Source organism: Urocitellus parryii, chromosome 3, assembly GCF_045843805.1.
Source record: "Urocitellus parryii isolate mUroPar1 chromosome 3, mUroPar1.hap1, whole genome shotgun sequence".
In the NCBI taxonomy this organism is placed as follows: Eukaryota; Metazoa; Chordata; class Mammalia; order Rodentia; family Sciuridae; genus Urocitellus; species Urocitellus parryii.
Genome location: NC_135533.1, coordinates 162,341,792 through 162,361,469, shown reverse-complemented (window position 1 = coordinate 162,361,469; position 19,678 = coordinate 162,341,792). Strand labels below are relative to the sequence as shown.

The 19,678-nt window shown below is 44.3% G+C and overlaps 1 protein-coding gene across 5 annotated transcripts in view; it reads right to left on the bottom strand.

Moving 5' to 3' along the window:
• The window catches only part of Magi1 (membrane associated guanylate kinase, WW and PDZ domain containing 1), a 614,610-nt gene that overhangs the window by 117,940 nt on the left and 476,992 nt on the right, over nt 1–19,678 (bottom strand). For all 5 annotated transcript variants that reach the window (XM_077795606.1, XM_077795607.1, XM_077795604.1 and 2 more), the window contains exon 3: nt 11,266–11,385. In XM_077795606.1, the coding sequence (XP_077651732.1) occupies nt 11,266–11,385 (120 nt within the window). The remainder of the gene's footprint in view (nt 1–11,265; nt 11,386–19,678) is intronic.

The window sequence follows — 19,678 nt, the reverse complement described above, 5'->3', positions numbered from 1 at the left end:
CATTAAATTGAAGTTACATTCATAAAATTATAATCATTTTAAAAAAAAATCAATTAAGTCTTTGACATCTGCAGTGCACGACAGAAATAAATGCCTGGAAAATAAAGTTCTACCTAAATTTGACAAATATGTGTGGATTTCCAGTGGGCACCTGTCCTCAGTTTTCAAGTTCAAAGGCTTTCTTAAGTCAACAAATGATTGGCCTTTTCCTCAATGCGACCACACACACACACACATACACACAAAAAAACCCCACACTTGTTCAAAGCTATTCCCTATTTCTAGAAATTAAGATTGGGTACAGAAATACTTATTATTAAGAGGAACTATATAAAATTTCCCTTCTGGAGCTGGGCACACACCGGGAATACCAGCAGGTTGGGAGGCAGGTACTGCTGGCCTTTATTAACAGGACCCAATTTTTGGCCTTGACCAAGCCAAACAAAATACTTTTCTGCTGGGGATGGTGGGTGTGTGCCAGGGGTTGAACTCAACATCATTTAACCACTGAGTTACATCCCCAGACCTTTTCATATTTTATTTTGAAATAAATAATTTCTCACTGAGTTGCTTAGGGCCTCCCTAAGTTACTGAGGCTGGCTTTGAACTCATGATCCTCCTGCCTCAGCCTCCCAAGCTGCTGGGAATACAGGCATGCACACTGCACACAGCCCCACTGGGCTTCTTTCAGCCTTCACATGCACACTGGGCCCCCTCTTCATCTCACAGTTCCTGCCCCCACCTCTCCCTGTACCCATCTCCCTGTACCCACCCCATCCCCATCTGCTCGTCCTCAGGGACAGCATCTCAGACCCCACAGTCTAGACCAAAGCTGTCCTTATCAGTTCTCACATGTTAACAGGGAAACACGATCGCTTCTTCTTCTCAATGCCCTTTGCTGTATTTATCAGAGTAGTTAATCAGTATCTGTCTTCACCCCTAGATGACCCGATCCACCAAGGCAGGGGCCACACCTGGTGGTGTGCCCCTCCAACACAGTACCAGGCACACAAGGTCACTCAGCAATTCTTTACAAAACAATTAGAGATCGTGCATGGATTCTAGCCCAGGGTCCTCGTAAATACCTCTTCTGTGGATCCAGTTCTTAACAACATCACTCAGGACAGTTTTTCCCAGCCCGTCAATTACATCTGAATGACTGCCATCTGTGTCCTGTTGATTTACTACCTGCTTGCTCAACACGGGATGCTATCATTCATAAAATTCTCTCACCTTCTCTTTACACTTTCTTTCCCCACCTACCCCACCCTATGGAAATACAACCTGCACACACACAAGGATAATAAACCCAAGGCCTGTAATTACGTGTCTATCTTTGCCAGTGACTTTAAATAGCAGACCAGGCAGGAGAACATGAGTTAACATTTATAACCATCTTAGAGAAAAAGACATCAATATTCCTATTTTCAGAAGAAGAATCTGAGATTCACACAATTTATAAATGATGCCTGACATTAAAACAGAGATGGGGGCTGGCATGGTGGCTCAGTGGTAGAGCGCTTGCCTAGCCCGTGGGAGGCACTGGGTTCGATTCTCAGCACCAGATATAAATAAATAAAATTCGCTGACAACTAAAAAAAGAAAAAAATTTAAAGGAAAAAAAAAAAAAAAGAGCTGTGTCTGCCTCCAGTGTCTATGTCCAGAAATCCCGGGGCATCTCTGGGCAGGAGAATTCAGTAAAACTTCTCTGGCTCCAGCCTCCCCGTCTTTATATGCACAGGAACAGCCAATGACAGCACAGATTTCATTTGGTTACTTTCATTATCAACAGGGAACATTCCACGGCAGAGTTTGCCAACAGAGCTTATCGCAACAGACGGCTCCCAGGGCCTGCCAAAGACCAGGACTCCAGATGGTCTCATTTTCCTCAATGACAAACAAGAACTCTCTTCACCCCTGCTTTATCTCTGGGTCCCCCAAAAGTATCCCGTTGGCAGCTGCTTTTCTACAGACCTTCTAGGAAGCAAAACAATAACATTATTGAATGCTGACATCCCCCTTCCTAATTAGCATGCAGAAATATGCAACCCATAACTCCAATTGGAAATGTCACCCTGGCGCTACACTGCTACGGCTAAGGGAAAACCAATGCTCCGAGTATATAATCAGCCCCTTCTACCCGGAGGCATTTGTAAAACAGGCATGTTTGAATCCACCCCCACTAAAGAGTCAGTCCCTTGTAAACTCTCTCCCAGAGAGAGGCAGCAACTCGTCTTGCCAAGTAAAAGTGTCAAACAGAAAAAAAGTAAAAAGAAAGAAAAACAAGAAGATGGGTCAGTTGATTTATTTCAAGCATCATATCAGATAAGTTAGTTCAGGACACAATTACAAAAGGCATTTATTAATATTAACCTGGGGGGTTTTCAGGATTGAACTCAGGGGCCCTTGACCACTGAGCCCCCCCCCCCCGATCCCCAGCCTTAATTTTTGTATTTTATTTAGAGACGAGGTCTCAGTGAGTTGCTTAGGGTCTCACTTTGGGGCCATCGCACCTGGCAGGCCAAGCCATTTATTCTAATCTTGTCTGCCTTGCCTTGTTTCTGCCCAGTGACAGAATGAGGAGGTGTTTCAAACTGCCAAGCAGAGCTCAGTGACAAACTCAGAACTTTTATGGATCAGCACCCCCTAAACAGGGAAAATATTCAGGTTTGGGGGGATTGGCTTACTTCCTTTAGTGTGATATTAATGAAGGGGGGAGGCATGGGGAGAATGGAGGAACTCTGGATTGAGGGAGGGGAGAGGGCATGGGGCAGGAAACAGGGCATGGGGCAGGAAAGAGGGTGGAATGAGATGGACACCATTACCCTAGGTATGTGTATGAGTGCACATGTAGGGTGACTCTCTATCATGTACACCTAGGGAACTGAAATGATGTGCTGTGTATGTGCAATGAATTGAAATGCATTCTGCTATCATGTATAACTAAGTAGAACAAATTAAGAAAATGAAAAAAAAAAAAAAAAAAGAAGCACTTCTATGCTTTGTGAAGGATGATGGTCGGTTCCTTCTAGAGATGGAAGGTTCTCCATTCCGTGAGGTGTATAGGCAGCAGGTTCCATGATGGAGCTCCTGTGGCCTCCCCAAACCTAACCCAGGCACAGTGCTTCTTCTCTTCATAAATGGATCCACTGTCGACCCAGTTACAGAAGACTGAGATTCAAAGTTATCTTGGGAGAAATCTCCATCACCTGCGTCTTCTACCTCCTCCTCACGATAACACCAATCCCGCTGTTTAATGACATAAATATCTCCAGCAGACGCAGTCAGGCCTTCAGCATCAGCACCGACCAAAGCGAATTGCAACGAGGGTAGCTGGAGAACATGCACTGGGGGCTCTGTCTATAGTTTTATTTGCTGCATAGCAACCTGCAGCTCATCCAGCTGTTCTCTTCCCAATTGCTATTTCCCCCAAGGGATGCTTCTAATTCCACAGATATTGAATGTGCCCATATAAGGGTCTCCTTTAAAGGTCTTAACACAGGCCAGGTGGAGTGGCACACGCCTGTAATCCCTGCAGCTCGGGAGGCTGAGGCAGGAGGATCACAAGTTCAAAGCCAGCCTCAGCAACTTAGCGGGCCCTAAGCAACTCAGTGAGACCCTGACTCTAAATAAAATACAAAATTGGGCTGGAGATGGGGCTCAGTGGTCGAGTGCCCCGAGTTCAATCCCTGATTATCCTCTTCCTCCATAAGATCTTAACATCCTTCCAATTGCGTATTTGTTTGGCGATTGAATCACGTGTCTTGTCCACTGGACAGTGAGAGCCATAGTGACAGTGACCACATCTGCTTCTGCCACACATCTTCCCTTTAATGAATATGCCAATTATTACACAAACTAGTCCTGAAGGCTACAAAAGGGGTATCCATTTGGGGGCTACAAGGAAATCACCCGCCTTGCCTGTGACAGGACCTGGGCAAAGGTAGGTGACCAGGCTTTGTCCTCCATTCCCTTTAGTCCTGAGCCAGTCTTTCTGGACCTCAGCTTTGTCATTTGAAGAAAAGAGCTCTAGTGCATTTCCAGCTCTCGGATCCGACCGCCCTGCCCATCTAAAACTCAGGCAAATATTGGGCCTGAAAGAAAATCGGAAGATTATCAAGCTTTAGGGATTTATCGGTTGTCCCTTTATTATACTGCATGTCACAAAAGGGCTCCACCTAAGATCACTGCTCCTCTGTGGTAAGGTGCTCTGGGAGAATTCAAAATCATGCTTTTGCAAAAGGGCTTAGCTCAGCAGGTGGCACACGCCTGTAACCCCAGCACTCAGGAGGATGGCAACTTGAGGCCAGTCTCAGCAACTTCAGCTGCCACCAGCCATGTGTGGTTACTTAAATTTAAATGAGCTTACATTGAATTTATTTTAAAAGTCAGCGACTCATTCCCAGGAGGCCCATGGGGCTAGTGGCTACCCTGTTTGAGAACAGAGAACACTGAACATCCCCAGCACTGAACAGACCTCTCACCGCTCAGCTCTGCTCAGAAGGAAGCAGGACATGGGTGCCTCCATACCCCTTCCAGAACCTTCTCTGGGCTCATCAATTTGCTCACTCTCTGGATTCAGGTCTTGTGGTGTACACTGACTACTTAAAGGTTACCTCTGAGAAGCTTGCTTGACACTCCAGGAGCGCTGGCTCCTCCTCTCTTCACTTTTCTTAAAATTGTTTACATCTATTAATTTCATTTGTTTATTTTTTAGGAGTACCAGGGATTGAACTCAGGGGCACTCAACCACGGAGCCACATCCCAGCCCTAGTTTGCATTTTATTATAGAGACAGGGTCTTTCTACCTTGCTTAGAGTCCCACCAAGTTGCTGAGGCTGGCTTTGAACTCGCTATCCTCCTGCCTCAGCCTCCTGAGCTTCTGGGATTCCAGGTGAAACCCTGGGTTTGAATCCCAGGTCTACCTTGGGTTTACCATACTAACTTAGCAAAAATACTAGCATCCCTAGGACTTGTCTTGCTCCTCTGTAAAATGAGTATCAACAAGACCCTCTTCACAGACTTGTTGGAAACGTTAAATGAGTTGATACATCTAATATACTTTTTCCCTCAGAGACAGGATCTCTCTATGTTGCCCAGGCTAGTCTCAAACCTATGGGCTCGACCGATCCTCCCACCTCAGCCTTCGCATTATAGGCACACATAACGCCCAGCTCAAACACATAATGTACTCTGAAAAGCACCCAGCATATCATATGCGCTTCACAAACCTTAGCAAAACTACATAAATGAAAAGCATAAACACCCTCCAATGCAGAGCTACTTTGGTCTTCTGCTCTGTACATTATATCCCTAGCCTCAGGACAAAATAAATGTTCAATAAATACTCATCAAAATGAATTGCACATGCATGAAAGGGCTTTCCAACTGCACTGTCAGGGCAGGAGGTTTGCATGTACCTAGGGGTTTGAGAACAACTCAGAGAACATAGCAAAGCCAACCTGGACAACAGTGTCAAAACAAACAAAGAGCACTCGCAGAAACTAACCCTATAGTTCTATTCATAATAGTATATGTAGATATTTGTACAAGGATGCTCGCTGCACCTTTGTTTTTAACAATATCACACACAAAAAGAAGGGGACTCATGGGTTGAGGGACATCCTAAATATGTCTTTTCAGAGGATTAGTTAAATAAATTACATATATTCATGTATAGGACACTGTGAAGTACTTGTAAAGAATAGGATGGAACTGTATGGGGTACAGTGGAAAGATCTCCCAAGTATGTTAAGTGCAAAGGGCAAGGAAAGAGTAAAATAAACAAGAACCCATATGGCTATGCCATTTAGAGTAGGTTTTCTGAACGCTTGCACTAGATACTTTAACAATGGTTGCCTACAGGTCGGAGGGCAAGCAACTTGAACTTGCGTATTTTTAAGTTCTTCATTGCAGGAATTGTTCCATCATTGTGCTAGTCAGCTCTCTGTTACTGTAACAAAATCGCTGAGGAAATCCACTTAAGTAGAAGAAATACATTTGGCTCAGAGTCTCAGAGGTTCTAGTCCATGACCTGCTGACCTTTTTGCTTTGGTCCTGTGGTATGGCCACGTATCATGGTGGGGAGCACATCATAGAGCCATTCCTTGCCCTCATGTGGCTGGGAAGCAGAGAAAAGAGAGAGGAGGAGCCCAGGTCCTGATATCCCCTGCAAGTGCAATTCATACATGTGCAATTCATTTGAATAGGTGTTTAATGAGCATTCATTTTGCCCAACCCCCTAGGACTGGAAGACTTCTAACCAGGTCCCACCTCTCAGGGGTTCGACCACCTCCCAATAGCATCAGGGACTAAGTCAGTAACACTTATCAGAACCCCAGCTACCAAGAACTCTTATTACTTAAAAATGTCAAAGTGTCTTGCTTGAAAGAGTGTCATGGTGTCAAAGACTTTTCCTCTGTGGTATTTGTAGAGGCTGAAAGAAAAAAAAAATCAAGCCAGTAAAAAAGATGGTTGGTATCTGGGAAGTCAATAAAGATGTTTTACTGGCAAATCCGCGGGTTGACCGACTGGAACAGGGGACGGGAATCGGCTGCAGTAGGAATTTCAGAGCAGCGAGTGTGTGTAAATATCAGGGCTCATGCTGATTGAGAGCTTACATGTGTCAGACACTCGGATAAGCCCTTTCCAATTACGGTCTCATTTAGTCCTACCTGTGAGAGAGCAGATGATTGTCCTTATTTCACTGGAGGGCAAAAGGAGACAGGGAGTTTTAAGCGGCTTGCTGGAGGGCACACAGTTCAAAGGCAAAGGTGCTGACCCTGAGGATCAAATTCAGGCGGTGAGACCACAGGGAGCCTGCCACGTTAGCTGCTGTCCAGGGACTGGTCCAGGGGAGGCCAAGACAGAAGCCGCTCTGAGAAGATTTCTCCAAAACTATGCCTGGGATGGTCGGTCGGTAACTGGGGTTTCACACAAACTCCACTTTGCTGTCCACTATTAAGAGTCAACATAGGGCTGGGGTGGTGGCTCAGTGGTAGAGCCCTTGCCTAGCTTGTGTGAGGCACTGGGTTCTGTTCTCAGCACCACATAGAAATAAATAAGGTCCATCAACAACTAATAAAATTATTTTTTTAAAAAGTCAACATAACAGTTGGGGGTGGTGGTGCACACCTGTAATCCCAGAGTCTCAGGGGAGGCTGAGGCAGGAGGAGCAGAAGTTCAAAGCCGGCCTCAGCAACTTAGAGAGGCCCTAAGTAACTCTGCGAGACCTGTCTCTATAATAAAAATTTTTAAAAATAGAGTCAATATAACAGATATTAGTGTGTTCCAAGAAATTATGAGCCATCTCCTATGGTAAAAAGGTCAGAGAACCCAGTATCTTCAAATGGTCAAAAGTGGGATGGATTAATCTGGGGTTCAATTTCAACTCCAGAATCACCAACCAGCATTCACAGAAATGCAGTCTTTTATTTAAGTCCATCAGAGATTTTCTGAAAAAATATTTACTTCCCCATGGCTACCCACCAGGAAGTCAGGCGGAAGTACTAATGGGTTTTTTGTTAAACTCAGACTATTCTTCTTGGGATTTTCCAGGAAAAAGTGTAGGATGTGAGAGACAAACTGAACTCAGCGTGTTTCCTGATCTGGTGTGCTGGTCTGCTGTACAACCCTGCAAAAGTGATTTAATGCCACTGGCCTCAGACTCCATGCAAAACTTGAGTGATGACAATTCCCTGTCCCAAGGGTGACACTCCATGAGAAAAAGAACCTACTCCACCAATATACAATGTCACAGGAACTTCTGAATAAAGGGAGCCTATTCTTTTGCCAAATGAAACTGCTGTCCACATCTCAAGCCCTCCCCCTTTCCCACCCCATACACTTCCTGTTGTCCTCTCCAAAAATGCAAATGACCACTTTGCATATCTGGGACTCTGGGCTTCTCACAATGGCATAATCAATGATTCCAGATAAGGATGATTCACTGTGCTAACCAAAGAGGTTTCACACCTGCTGTCCTGTGGTCACCGAATTTTTAACTAGATTCCCATGGACAAATAGCTCCCTGTATGTCCCCTTAGCTACCCCCATGTCCTCACAGGACACATGGGCCTTAATCATTTGCAGATCTCCGCCCAGGCTACCAGCTACATAGTCACATGCACTTCTAGGGAAGTAAGCAAGTGGATAATGAGCAATATCGAGATATAATATTCCCAGGTTGACAATTAGCATTTTCATTTACACCTAAACATCGTTCAAATTATATCCACAACTTGGAAATGAGCAACAGTTACAAAGGAATCCTTCTTTCCCCTCCAAAAAATATCAGACAGAAACTGAGTCCCTAAGATGCATGATCATTACTGGATTTTCAGTTACCACCTATAATAGAGGCTTTTAGCACATCAAAGCTATAATGTCCCCAATAAAATGATAATTGGCTTTCTATTTACCCTTTGTTTTTAAGCATAATTTTAAACGCTCTTATGATTATCTAATAAATCTAAATTTTAAGAGTTCTCTATAAAGAGAGACATATAACTATGAAAGAATTAATAACTCTAGTTAGAAGCTAGATCTAGTAAGTCATGATCTAGTTAAAAGTATCGTACTTCTGTCATTAAAAAATAACACTCCAAAAAAATCAGGCTAGGTATTGTTTTCAGAAAATGTACCATTTTGAAAATATGCCAAGAACCAACAGGAAAAATATAATTCCTTTTTTGGGGGTGGCAGATATCAGGGACTGAACCCAGGGGTGCTTAACCACTGAGCCCCATCCCCAGCCCTTTTTCATATTTTATTTAGAGACAGGGTCTTGCTGAGTTGCTTAGGGCCTTGCTAAATTGCTGAGGCTGGGTTTGAACTCGCGATCCTCCTACCTCAGCCTCCAGAGCTGGTGTGATTACAGGCATGTGCCACCACCACTCCTGGCTAGAGAAAAAGAATTCTTAGCATCAGTAATCATCAGAAATGCAAATCAAAACCACAATATCGCCTCACTCTTGTTAGAATGGCAGCTATTAAAAAAAAAAAAACAAATACTAGCAAAGATGAAGAGAAAGGAGGATTCTTGTATATTGAATGTAAATTAGCCCATTATAAAAATAATTTTAAAAAGCAGTATAGAGGTTCCTTAAAAAACTAGAGATAGAACTACCATATGATTCACCAATTCCACCATGGAATCTATATCGAAAGGAAAACAAAACACTATGTTGAAGATATATCTGCATTCTCACATGTGTGGCTATTTACAATAGCCAGGATGTGGAATCCACCTGTATGTCCAGGGACAGAGGAACAGATAAAGGAAATGAGGTGTATCTACACATCTACACAACTGAATATTATTCAGCCATAAAAAAGAATAAAATCCTGTCACTGGTGGCAATACAGATGAACAGAGAGGACATTAAGTAAAATAAGTCAGGCCCAGAAAGACAGATACTTCCTGTTCCCACCTGTCTGTGGATGCTAAAAATGATAATCTCAAGGAGATGGATAGAAAGGCGACATTACCTAGATGTTGAGAAGGGTGTCGAGGAGGGGCCCGTGGACGGGGTGGTTTATTTCCACAGGGCTGCAGCTGGATAACAGGAATGACTTCAACGTTCAATTCTATGAAGGGTGCGTGTGGCTGACAGCAATCACTTCTATATTTCAATATACGAGGAAAGAGGGTTTTTAATATTCCCAATGCAAAGTAATGATAAACTGAGGATTCATGGAGGTGATGGAAATGCCAGCTGCCCTGATCTGACCATTACACATTGTAGACACGTTTCAAAATGTCACACTGTGCCCCATTAACAACCACAATTACTATGTGTAAATTAAAATTACAAAAAAAAATTAATCAACTTATAAAAGTATCCATTTATGAAGATCCAGTTAAATAAATCATAATCCGACACAAAATAAATAAATAAAAGAGAAGGAAAATGTCACTTTTCCCTGACAGCTCTGCCCTAGCACTTCCTCCCACCATAGGCCCTCGTCCTATAGGGTTTGGCATGTTGGAATGATAGCTGTCCGAGTTAGGAAATGAGAAACGCCTGGAAAGGTTGTCCAGGGGAAGCTAGTTAAATAAACTATGGTGTGCCCTTACAAAGAAATCGGCCATTTAAAAAAGAAGATAACAAGAAGTGCCCTACTGCTGAATTGCAAACATCAGGATACGGCGTTAAACCAAAAGAGCAAGGTTCTGAACAGCAGGACTTGTCAACTGCCTCTGTGCAAAATGGGAGAAATAAGAACACACACAGAGCCAGGCTTGGTGGTGCACGCCTGTCATCCCAGCACCTCGGGAGGCTGAGGCAGGAGGAACATGGGTTCAAAGCCAGCCTCAGCAACTTAGCGAGGCCCTAAGCAACTCAATGAGACCCTGTCTCTAAATAAAATACAAAATAGGGCTGGGGGTGGGGCTCAGTGATTAAGAGCCCCTGGTTTCAATCCTTGGAACTCCCTCCCAAAACACAAACACACACAAGTGTATATACACACATGCAGATACATGTTTCAATTAATAGCAAGAAGCTTCAGAAACTATTATTATCGGTAACACTGTTGGTGACACTGAGTTGGAGATTAGACAGTTGAAAGATAGGCCTTTGAAGGAGATTCCTTACTAAATATTTTTAAAATTCTTTGCTTTTTGAACTATGTGAATTTATTTTCTATTTTAAAACACTAAAACCACCTGGGCACGGTGGCAGACGCCTATAATCCCAGCAGATTGGGAGACTGAGGCAGGAGGATCACGAGTTCAAAGCCAGCCTCAGCAAAAGTGAGACTTAGCAACTCAGTGACACCCTTAGCAACTCAGTGAGAACAGAGCTGGGATGTGGCTCAGTGGTTGAGCAACCCTGGGTTCAATCCCTGGTACCAAAAAAAAAAAAAAAAAATCAAAACCAGTTCATGGTAAACTTGGTATTTCATTCCTTCAAGACTAAAACACCATCTATCAGGTTACACATTGTGAATCTCCATGTTTCTTCCTCCTGTTCTTTAGAATACCATGCCATGCCCTTATTAAAACACAGAACACACACGCTTAATCAACTAACTAAAAGAGAGAACCTATGGAGAAAAGCACACTATTTGTAAAGTACTCTACAAAGCTTTATTCCATAAATGGCACTATATTGATATTAGGGTGAACCGAAATCACTTTTTATTTGTTTACAACTCCTCTGTCTAGAAAACAATTTTTGCCTGGATGACTTGGGACAAAGCCCCTGGCACCTGGGGGTGCCCAGGAGAGACAGGTTCTCCTGCAACCACGGAGCGTCTCACCTTCATAGGTGCCAACTTCCAGAAGAGTCCCGCTCTGCTCGAGATCCAAGAACTCCTTCACAGTCAGGAAGCTGTAATCCACGCCAGGCACTTCTCCTTCCCGGGGAGATCGGGTGGTGCCTGCAGACAGAAAAGACATCAGTCAACCAGAACAGGAAGTTCCACATCCAGGCGCAATCCAGCCAACCTGTTCAGGCAGCCCGAGCGCCTAGAACTTGGCCGACTTCTCTGTCCAGACATCGACCAGGTCAAGGCTTCAAAAAGAGCATCCTCTCTTTACCATTTTGTAGGATACACTGAATGGAGGAGGTGATCTGTGTGGGTTGCACAGACGGCAGCCACCATCGGCAGCTCTTAGGACTCCAGCAAATACTAAAAATCGTCCACTCTTAAGCTCGGCGCCTCGGGGGTTTATATTTTTATCACGCGCCTCAAAACCCCTGTGCTCCTCAATACATCCGGCAAGTTCCAGTGTAATAAGCCCTTTGAAGAAAATGACACCCACTGCATAAACACATCACCAGGGAAATGCGATTGCACAAGATCTGCGGTTGGACAACTCCCAGGGATTAAAATGCTGCTGCTCCTCATGTAATTAATACGTTGGGTGAAAAGAGGCCACCCATGAGTCTGGCTAGAGAAAGGGGACTTTTGCATGTGGGAGAACAATTCCCTCCCTGAATTATTCTGGCCACACTCTCAACGGCTAAAAAAAAAAAAAAAAAAATGCAACCATTTAGGAAATGATAGAGAACCTTGGAAGTACTTGAGTCACCTAGCGCAAGGGCTGTGCTGTGGATCCAGCCTTGACCCAAAGTGTGGGGGCAAGGAGCAGAAGGGGTTGACACATCCCCCAAGGGGAACAAAAAATAAACGAAGAAGCATACATGCGGCGTCTACTAGGAGTCGGCGTCAAATACTGTCAAACAGCAAAAAAAAAAAAAAATAGAAAGAAAAAAAAAGTGACTTCTGCTCCTACCACTTAAATTAGGGGAGAAGATCAGTGCAACTCACTTTTGCAAGACATCATCATCCATGGTGGGGATTGTAGGTTTTTCCTATGAAAATAAGCAGGGATTTCCCCTTATTCCTAGGATTCTCTCTCTTTCCCTTTAAAGTGTTTAAATAACCAACTATATGTATCCCAGGGCTCTAATGTTCCTGGGACCATCCATCTTTGACCTCCTGCCTACATAATGACCACATCCACACATCTACCTTGGACATCCATAATTCCCAGAAGTAAAGAACCTCAAGAATTATCACGCCAGGCGCAGTGGTGCACCCCTATAATAATCCCAGTGGCTCAGGAGGTTGAGGCAGGAGGATCATGAGTTCAAAGCCAGCCTCAGCAACTTAGCGAGGCCCTAAGCAACTCAGTGAGACCCTGTCTCTAAATAAAATATTTAAAAAAGGGCTGGGGATGTGGCTCAGTGGGTAAGCACCCCTGGGTTCATCCCTGGAACTCCACCCCACCAAAAAATAAAATCTATCACATATTTTACTCAGGCTAAATACATTTAATGCACCCAATGTGAAAACATCTGAAATCGGAGTGTCTTCAATAGCTGTGACTTATTCAAAGAATGGTCCGATTTCCCATGGTGGCTTCTCACACTAAGCACGCGGGGGCTTTCTGGTATGAGGCTTGCTCGGGAAGTGTCCAGAAGTCTACTTGGATGCTCCGTCCTAACTGATCTCCATTCTTGGCAGCCTGGTGGACGAGAGGCCATTCATGGCTTTTAAAATTCCATCTCAGGTGTCAGACGCACAGCAGGTGCTGTGTACAGAAAGAGGGTATCCTAGACTTCAACAGACCTGGGGGTCTGGGTGGGAAGGGCAGGTTCACGGTCTGGCTCCCCAGGTGACGGTTTTGGACAAGATCCTGAGCTTCTGTTCCTCCCAGCATCCTCTGCTGAGAAACGGGGCTAACAATAGTGGCACCCCAGGTACTAAGTGAAATGATCCCTTTGAGAGAGCGGAGTTCAATCATTGTTAGTAGAGAGTGTATTTTATGTTACTGTTGGAATGAAGGGAGTTCATCGACTCTTAAGCTGAAAAATCCCACTGTCACAACCTGATGTTGTCCATGTGTCTGTACGTAGATGTGTGGAGAGCCATCATCACGTTTCAATCATTTAATAAATATTTGCTGACCCACCCCCCCATGAATGCTAAGCACTAATTGAGGCACTGGGTAAACCATGGTCAACAAGACAAAGCCCCTACCTTACTGAAATTTATATTTGAATTTGAGAGAAAAATGAATCTATATGGGAAGACATACAGACAGCACACAATTTCAGGAGGCACTAATGCTTCTGCTTTCTATGTCAGAAGGGACCTCAGAGCCACGTGGGCATGTGGGCTGGAGCGCCTTGGGGGGATGGGGAAGTGAGGGTCTAGGAAGCAAGTTCAGAGAGGTGAGCAGGAAAGGCCTGTCTCCTGCCAGGTGATGGGAAAGCCCCCCAGGCAGAGGGTCTGCGAAAGGCTTTGATGTGGAAACAGCCGAGTCACGTTGAGGGAAGGACAAAGAGACAGGTACATCTGCCAGTGAGACTCCACGTCATGGACAACCCCAAGAATGGGATCCTGATGAGAATAAGTCCTACACAACGGATGCACAACACGTCAGAATACACTCGACTGATGGGCACAATTGCGAAGGCCTGTCATCCTAACAGCTCAGAGGCTCAGGCAGGAGGATCGTGAGTTCCAAGTCAGCCTCTGCAACTTAGTGAGGTCCTAAGCAACTCAGTGAGACCCTGTCTCTAAATAAATTACAAAATAGGGCTTGGGATGGGGCTCAGGGGTTAAAGTTCCACTGAGTTCAATCCTTAGTAAGAACAGACAAACAAACAAAAATCCAAAAAAACATTCTACTGTCATGTATATCTCAAAATAACAAGTAAAAAAAAAAAAAAAAAAAAACAACTGGTGCACTTGGAGCAGTGAGATGGAAGAGGCTGGAAGTGAAAGCCAGATAAATCAGGCCACAGCAAAGAATTCCTATCTCACTCTAAGGGTGACAGGAGTCACCAGAGGGTTTTGAGCAAGATGGTGTCTTAATTCAATACCTATTTTTTAAAAGATCTTTGACTTTGCATAGAGCATGCAGGGTAGGAGGTGAGTAAGAAGAGAAGCAGGGAGACCAGTTTGGTGGCTGTCCCTGTGACCCAGAGAAGACAATCAGGTGTGGACTAGACAGGTAAAATGCAGGTGTTGAGACACAATCAGATATCTACTACTACAGAATGTATTTTATTTATTTGTTTGTTAGTTTATGTATTTGTTCACTTATTTATTGTTTCCAGGGATGAACCCAGGGGTGGTTAACCACTGAGCCCCATCCCCAACCCATTTTATATTTTATTTAGAGGCAGGGTCTCGCTGAGTTGCTTGGGACCTCACTAAGTTGCTGAGGCTGGCTTGGAACTCTCGATCCTCCTGCCTCAGCCTCCGGGGGCCACAGGGATCACTGGTGTGTGCCAGCAAGCAGGGATAGACCTAACTTTTTGAAGATAGGAACGGGAAGAGGATCCCCAAAGGAGAAAACAGCAGCAGCAGCAGCAGGAGGGTGTCAGGTCCTGCAGCCAAGTGCAAAAGCTGTTCAGTCAGCTCCTTGTAAAACACCAGCAGTCTACATCCTACTTGGAAATTCCAGAGCAGCCTAAGCAGAGAAATTCTGTGACATGCTGTGGCAGGATCTGTCTTAAATCTGTTCCGAGATGGCCACTCTCCCAAACAGCCTCCGTGTCAAAATTCCAATCATTTATACCACCCACTGCAAGAAGATGGGGAGAAAATGAAACCCCGTTGGGTTGGGGCCATCTTCCTAGACTAGACCCGTGTTTTCCTGCCTGCTCTGTAGCCATCTTATCTTGGCCATTTGTCTTCAACCAGTTTTCACACCCAATTGGTCAGATGTCCTTTAAAGACAATAGTCACCCCTGGGTCTCTGTTTCCTGAAAGGATCTGAAATAACCAAGAACTTCAAAAATGCTACATCTTCAAAGGGACACCCCTTTCTCCTGTAAATAAATAGGCTTCTGATGGTCTCCCAGAGGCAGAGGGGGGAGGAGGCTGGGGGTGAGCCTCCACAAACCCTGCAGGGCTTATTACCCAGACAAAACCTGTGCAAGTTGTGTGCTGGCAGGAGGTCTCCCCCAGGGTACTCTGAGCCAGCCTTACCAGCTCCATTCAGCCCTGCTGGGTGGGAAAGGACCAGGCAGGCCCCGCCTCCTCCTTTCTTGTAGCAGAATGACAGGCGGCCTGCTGGACACACGCCTGACAGATGGTATTTCAAAGGGTTTTCAGGAGCCATCTGGGGTGGGTACAATTATTACAAACCACACTTCTAACAAAGCCAGAAGGGTTACTTCCTGACAGAAGAAAAGTAAAAACAAATTCTATCATGTTTCCCAGGGATGGTATATTTAAAAAAAAAAAAAAAAAGGACCAGGCTGACAAACCAGGGTTTTTCTGTAGCCTACAATACTGCCTTCTGCTCCCGTCTAGCTGGAGATGGGGCCAGCAATATCAGGAGCTTTGGGCTCCCAGGGTTCCTCCTCTTAATCAAGAAAAGAGAGAGGGAGTATGTTTGTTTACTTATGTCCCAGGCGAGCCCTTAATCAATACTATTGCACTGAATGTTCCCCAGAAAACAGAGGGGAGGGTGAATACCATATTCGTCTTATTCATGCAGAGGCTGAGGCTTGGAGAGGGAAAGGAACCTGCCCTGGGTCACATGAGCAGTTGGGCAGAGTCCTGCTCTGGGTGCAGACAGCAATGACGTCATCCCCATCCTAGACCCTTCTTGTCAATAGACTGAGCACTCGCTGGGCCACTAGGGAAATGCCCCATGGCTGTGCTAACATGGTAGGTAGCCCGTGATCCTATGTGGTTGCTGCAAAGTGGCTACTGGGACGAGGAACTGATTTTAAAACTTTGTTTAATGTTCTTTACCTTGAATTTAAATTGCTACATGTGGCTGATGGCAACCAGATTGGCCAGTTTCGCTCTAAAGCAGGAGAATATTTAGGTTGCCTGTTTTACACTGTGTTCAATACAATGCCAAGAAACAGACACTGTAAGGCATCTTGAACCGCTATAAGGAAACCTCCCTTTTAAAACCTCTTCCATGCTTTGAAAAATGATCTAGCCAAACCCCTTCTGTTTGGTCCTATGGGCTATGTCCTCTTCGAAAAACATTCTTGGATATTTGAGGCAGTGTGGTTTGTAAGAAACAAAGCAACATAAAATAAGACCTAGATGAGAGCAGCTCTACTCAACAACAAAAATAAATAAATAAATAAAGGAAAAAAAAAAAAAAACAACAACAACAACCAAAAACACCCTTCATGCTGAGCGCACTGGCAGGTGCCTATCATCCCAGTGACTCAGGAGGCTGAGGCAGGAGGGTCGCAAGTTCAAAGCCAGACTCAGCGACTTAGCAATATGCTGTCTCAAAATAAGACACAGAAAGAGCCAGGGATGTGGCTCAGTGATTAAGCAGCCCTGGGCTCAATCCCTGGTACAAAAAAAAAAACAAAAAAACAAAAAAAACCCACCACAATTAAAAAAAAAAAATCTTCATGAAAACATGGATTGAATGCAATATGCACAGTGTATCTTACTCAGAAGCTACATAAGAGTAAATGATTTTAAAAAAAGGTTAGATCTGTACACAGTTGAGAAAAGGAATGTTATAACATGCATTGAAGTGATGAAAATAAGTTACAGCAAAAAAATACACAGTATCATTGCATTTCAATTAAGAGAGAGTCCAAGTCTTACATACTCTGCCTGTTCAATGGGTGGAATAACACCAGCCCTTTAACCCCCGTAACCTCGGGAGACTAGTTTTTTAAATGGGAATCGATGAAACAATCATGTCCTTCTTACACACGTCCCACATGCTGAATTATGCCCATGAACATGGAGTTGTTCTGGCATTTTATAAGATGAATACAATAATTATTTAAGAAATATTTTAAGACCCGGTTCTTGGGCGTTCTACCCAAATATCTTCAGTATTAACAATGTTCACAGAAAGATGCAAAAGAATTATAAGCTCCAGCTGAATCACTCAGACAATATGTTCCAAGGATTCCATCTCATAAGAAACCAACATCAAGGCCAACACCACTTGCCTTCAGCTGTGAATAGGAATACAGACAAATTAGTGGAGGGGAAGGCAGGAATATTTTTCTGTCTGCTTTTACTTTTAAACCTCAAGCTGTTCTGTCATTAGACAGGATCCTTTTTACATGTTAAAGTAACCACAAGATTCGTACAGAATAGCCAATATTATCAACCCTTTCTGCCACCAGATCATGACTTACCTAATTAATTTGAGCTATGTCCTACTGAACATCTCAGTAGGAATCAGCAATGCCCCCAAAGTTCACTCAGTCAAGCTGGAGTGGCTATTTGCTGCTTATGAATATTTTATGGTTCGTAAACTTTTAGTATACTTGTCTTCAGTGACCCTTGCTGAGGATACCAGAAAGTGACCTTCCTTATCATCAAATTCCACAAACCGTGGCCAAAGAAAGGAAACAGGACAGGGAGCTCATGCACAATCTCTTCTGATTCTAGAAAATTCCCTTGAAATATCTAGCTGAGGCGCCCAAAATAAAATGTTAGCGCTCAAACACCGATAAGCCATTTCCTCCTGGTTAATGTCCCCAACACCATCAGGTTTCAGGACCAGCCATCTAAGCTGTGATTTCACTCAGCGACTTGTCCAAATGTTCTCAGGGCCAGACTGTTTATAGGGGCTTCGTCATCCACCCAGATTAAACTGTCCCTACTCAAAGATAGCACCTGCTGTTAAATTAATCTGGGCCCTGCTTAATAAAACCTAACAAGACTTCAAAAATTAGTCACTTCAGTTGCCTCCATGTTAAACAGGGCATCCCTACGCCCCATCCCCATGGCACAATCCTAGCATTTGTTAGGTATTGAGGGTACCCACCAGGTATCCAGGACAACCTCACATTATTCATTCTTTAGCTGATGGAGATGGAACATAGAATAGTGTTTTGTTCCCCCAAATTCACATGGTTGCCTACTTCTCTAGCAATCTGAGGATCGGCAGCACTATTTAATCAACAATTTCTATTCCAACCAAAATACTTTCCAAACAATTGAAATATATTCACATAAAAAGGAAATAATTGTGGCACCTGCCTGTAATCCCAGCGGCTTGGGAGGCTGAGGCAGGAGGATTGTGGGTTCAAAGACAGCCTCAGCAATGAGGAGGCACTAAGCAACTCAGGGATACCCTGTCTTTTAACAAAATACAAAATAGGGCTGGGGATGTGGCTCAGTGGTGGAGTGCCCCTGAGTTCAATCCCTGGTACTAAAAAAAAAAAAAAAAAAAAAAGACTCACTTGAATTGCCCCTGCATCCTTTTCCTGAGATCAGCTACCCTGGGTTACAAGATTGTGGACATGTTACCTTGTAAGGAGATCCACATCATGGTGAATCACATGGAGATAAAAAAAAAAATGAAGGAATATATTTACCTATGGCAAGCAAAAGGCTCCCAGTAATGAGCAAAGGGTTCAGAGAGTTCAACCCCAATGCAAGATGTTGGTGTAAGAAGCAGCCTAGCCCAGCTGTGCCACTAAACTACGTGGCTGACACTGGACAATTCCTTGTCATGCCCTCATCCATGAAACAGAAAGGGTACCCCCTGCTCTGACTGATCTGTAGATGGTGAGGAGCTCCATATCAATTGATGTCCAAGGACACAGATCCTCAGCAAATTGAAAGCTTTTAAAAATTTCATTCAGATCAGACGCAGTGGCCCAGCAGCTCGGGAGACTGAGGCAGGAGGATTGTGAGTTCAAAGCCAGCCTCAGGAAAAGCGAGGCACTAAGCAGTTCAGTGAGACCCTGTCTCTAAATAAAATACAAAATAGGATTGGGGAGGTGGCTCAATAGTAGAGTGTCCCTGAGTTCAATCCCCAGTATCCCCCAAAATTTTATTCACACACACAAAAAGGAACTGAATCTAGGCTCACCTTTATATTTTACATGCATTATCTAATTGAACCTTTGCAACAACCCCATAGAATAAGGAATATTATGTCACAGATAAGAAAACGGGGTGGCGGGGGAGGGGGGGGAGGATGTGACTTGCCCAAAATGCCACATCTGGTCAATGGCAGATAGGAATCCAGGTTTTATTGCACAGAGTATTGAAAAACATTTGTACATGAAAGAGAGTCTGATGTGGGGGTGGGGCGGGGCTGGGGTACAAGCTGGAAGGGGGAGGAGCCCATAACTGTCCTCAGCAAAGAAAGGTGAGGCAGGCTGGGTTGTGGAGGTGAGGGTGGGAGACAGGGAGCTGATAAAGACCTCCCAGGATGCCCAGGAGCCATCCTGTCCCCTCCCTGCCAGAA